At 47.0% G+C, this 4,130-nt stretch overlaps 1 protein-coding gene across 1 annotated transcript; it reads right to left on the bottom strand.

The window, feature by feature from the left end:
* Positions 1-991: 991 nt before the first annotated feature.
* On the bottom strand, positions 992-2,449 carry Ldoc1 (LDOC1 regulator of NFKB signaling). The gene has a single exon (XM_036174760.1). It carries the CDS (start codon positions 2,233-2,235, stop codon positions 1,813-1,815), a length of 423 nt encoding a protein of 140 aa, XP_036030653.1. The 5' UTR covers positions 2,236-2,449; the 3' UTR covers positions 992-1,812.
* Between the last annotated feature and the right edge of the window lie 1,681 nt (positions 2,450-4,130).

Genomic DNA, 4,130 nt, shown 5'->3' with positions numbered 1-4,130 from the left:
TGCTGGCTGAGCCATTGCTTCCATGGCCTGGAAGTAACCACCCATACTTGTAAAATACTGAAAATGGAGCAGGCAGTTTTAAGTGCTTTGTGGGCAGGATCTGATTGAATCCACACCTGTAAGGTTCCTCACATGATGACCAGCATCCCATTTGATCCTCCAAACCATGTTAAACAGTAATGTATTATTTAAAATAATTAAAAGTTCTAAGACTGGACTGACTTCCAGAACAGTAAAAAGAGGACATTCAGGTAGATACAGGAAACCTTAGATTACCTGGATATTCCCTGGTTGCCAGGTATAGCCCCTGTACCAAGTTCATTTCAGTGAGGTAACCTGGTATAATGGACTTACAAAGCTGGGCACTTTATTCTCAGTACCCACCCTGCACACTCCTTCATTGCCTCTGAACCCTCTATGCCCAGAGAGATGTCAACCCCAACTCCAGCCCAGGGTCTAATTCAGGATGCATTTAAACACCTTGCTACTTTTTATAGGCAAATGTATAAATGGAAACTCAAAGGACCTCTGCACAAGGAGGGCGAAATGTTGAGTGTAGGCTATACTGACTACAGGCCCACTAACCAAGCTGTAAGATTGAACATTAGCTTAAACACCTTACAGTTTACTCAACAGCCACCCACAGGTAACAAGGACAATAGATAGAACTTTCCTGCTATGTTAGGAAACTTTACTATGCCCAGGAACATGCCTGCACGGCCAGTCTAATAATGCCCCTTTCATTCTTCAAAGTGACCTAATATGAGATGATATGCCCCCTACTCAGCCACCCCTTTATATGCCACCTTGGAGACTCCAGACACTATTCCTTCACCAAAGCTTTTAAAACCCTGTGGTACCTGTCTTCTGGAACCTAAAAATCAAAGTGAGAATACTGGAATTGAACCAAGTTTCCTGATCCCAGTGAAACAATGGAGATGAAAATGGCAAAAGCCAATGACAGCACTTAATCATGAAAAGACAATTTTCTTTCTATTTTTGCAGTGCTTGATATTTATTGAAAAGAATGCCATTGCTTTTTCCAGGGACTAGAGAGGATCTGGGCTAAATGCCTGTTTGCTTGTTTTTATTTTAGTACTACTTGTCCATGTCCACATCTGAGACTGCTGCAATTCTGTAACAAAAATGAAAGCTGTGCAAAACTGATGCACAGCAGAAAAAGAAACGTCAACATTTCAACTGTCAAGCAGGCACACCAGGCTCCTGCAGCAATCTGATAAGGTAGAGGAGGAATCTGGGTGTAGGTTCAGAACTAACCAGGCTGTAAGACTGGCCCCTTCAAGGGTTGGTGAGCTGTCCAAATCAAAGTCTGAATAGGTGTAGCCAACTCCATTATCTTCTTCTTGGTCCTTATCCTGTGGATGGCTGCAGATGAGATGAGATGGGTGGTGGTGGTGAGGTGACAGGCAGGCTTTTCTGAGCAGATGTAGGATGGCGATCCAGTGGAAGGCAGCAGCAGGAATGCAGGTGGTCTGACCAGTTCTAACACAGGCCTGGACAATGGCTGGAGCTCAAAACACAGTTCAGATTAGGGGAAGAGTACCTGGACTGGTTAAAATTGAACACGGTGAGCTTCAGAGGAAGGCCCAACTCAAGCACTTGCAGCAGGTAACTGGAACAAAGACAAGCACTAAAGGGGACGAAGGAGCCAAGTGGCGCGGAGGGAAAAAGACGGCGATGAAAAAGGGAGCGCGGAGGCACCAGGAGTAGCAGGTGGGGGAAGGGAGGAGGTGCCATGCAGGGCCCTCCCCCTCTAGGCCTAAGGGGGCTCAGGGCCTAGTAATCAGCCTCTTAAATGTCAAAATCATCGTCGTTGTCATACCAGCCAAAACACTGCTTCATCTCTTCAACAAAGGCCCGATAATCACTGATGATGGGGTTATCCATCTCGATGTACGGCACCACCCACTCCTCGGCTTCCCCGGTGAGGAGGCTGATCATGAACGCCACTTTCATGGCGTCGTTGCAGAAGTAGTCATCATTCACAATCATGTAAGACATCGTCTGCACAATAAATTCGGGGAGCCTGGCGTTCTCGCCATCAAACCTTGAGGGGAACGGCACCGGACAGCTAGGCAGACGTACCTGGCGCAGCAGAGTGGCCCGCTCACACACCAGCAGCCCCAGCTGTTGCATGAGCTGGTTGTTCTCCATGATCAGGGCGCGCTGTCGCACCAGAAGCGCGCGCAGAAGCAACAACTGCTCATCGACCATGGTGAATCGCTTGGAAGGACTCGGACTCGCGGCTCGGCTGGCTCGGCTGGCGCGGCTCGGCGGAGCTGCTCACAAAGGCCTAGCAGGAAATGCGTGTCCTCAGAAGAATGCTGACCCTGAGCAATGCGAGGAGGGGTCTAGCTGGTGGCGGAAGCTCCACCCACAAGGTCACTCTAGCAGCCAGCGCGCCAGCGCAGTGCGGTGAGGAAGGCGTGGCGGGGGAGTGGGGGTGGGATGCTGAATGGCGTGGGGGTGTGGCCAGGGTGGGACTAGCGGCCAGAGTGGACGTGGCAGAGGGTGTGACCAAGGGAGCATCGCCGCGGGCCCCCGCCAGTTCCAGCAACCGAAAGAAGAAAGGGAGCCTCAGGGGAGGGCTGTGTGAGCACAGCTCAGCACTCAGGGCTGGCCTGCACCAGCTGAAACTTCTCTCCAGCCAGCTAGTTCAACAAACACGGTGTTTCTTTGTAGGCCTGTGGCCATCAGCATTTTTTTTTTTTTTTTTAGAGTAATGCGTTCTTAACACATTTCCTTGTTTGTTTAAATTTCACCCAGAGAAATAACTTTGACACTGAGGGCCACACTACAGGAGGTCATTTGGGTTTAGTCTTCAAGACTGGCAAGGGGTGCTGTCTTTCATTAAATAAATGAATGAATGAATGAATGAATGAATAATGTTCAACAAGGACTTCTCTTCAGTTGAGAAAAAACAATTTCATTAGAAAGATCTGCAAAATCTACACGGGCTATCCACTTGCAAGCATCCTATCCTTGATGCTTTCCATATTCCTGTTATCAGTGCCTTTGTTCCTGATTTATAAACTGCCATGAGCGCTGTAAAATAATTCTGCCTTCCTATTTTGAACATCAGTAGTTACTGATAACTAAGTTTGGTCCAGTAACCTTGAGCTGATACCTAGTGGGTCTGCTTTTTAAAATACATGTCCAAACTCAATCACTTCTGGTCATTTCTGCTACCACGATCCCAGCCTTTTTTCATGGGCTGCTACATTTTAAACCTTAGCTGTCCTTCTTCCCCTTTTTGTAGCCTATTCTCTAAATAGCCTCAGGACACTTTTAGAATGTGAGTTAGATCCTTTCACTCCCAGGTTCAACGTTCTCTAGCATTTTTTCCCTCTCTGCTGCTCTGACTAGAAAGCAAACTCTTGGTCATAATATACAAGGCACCACTTCTCCATGCCCTCTTCACATGGTCTCCTTTTCTATTCAAATCACTCACTGCCTTGCCTGCTGATTCCCACACAGATCAAGTAGTTCTAGCCTCACCTCCGAGCCTTTGTCCCTTCTAACTGTCTTCTTTCCATCTTCACCTGCCTACATCATTTTTATACCACTTTGAGAAAGGGCCTCACAAACTATCCCATCTATATGTGAATTCCCTGTCAGCAGTTTACAGCCCCAACCCTTCCTTGGCTTATCGCCATTATATTAAATATCACCACCTGCCTTCACTTTCAAATGTAAGCCAGTGAAGCAAAGGGGCGTGGCTTTGCCAGCTGCTCTGTCCTTAGTGCCTGCAAACATGCCTAGCCCAGAGGAGGGACTCCACAGATGTCTGGCAAAAGAAATGATCTTGAGGCACAGGTGTTGAGATAAAAATTAAAAGAGGTGGCTGTATGGTGTGTCCAGAAATATCCTCCAATTGTCCAGTATGTTCTAGCTCTCACCCTAAAACAGTATCCTTTGAAAAAAAATGAGAGCTGATGAAATAAACATGGCAAAACAAATCCTTGAAAGCAGTCTTGTTTAGTTAGTCCTTTAAAATAAAATGGAACTGTAATCCATGGAAGTGGGAGGCTGGCAAGGAGGAGAAAACCAGAGCCATGGCTCCAGTATAGAGAAAAGGAAGGCTCACACTGTTGAAAAAGAAATCATGT

The sequence above is a fragment of the Onychomys torridus genome, chromosome X (assembly GCF_903995425.1).
Source record: "Onychomys torridus chromosome X, mOncTor1.1, whole genome shotgun sequence".
Lineage (NCBI taxonomy): Eukaryota > Metazoa > Chordata > Mammalia > Rodentia > Cricetidae > Onychomys > Onychomys torridus.
Note: the sequence above shows the minus strand (reverse complement) of the source record. Positions and strands in the feature narration are given on the sequence as shown.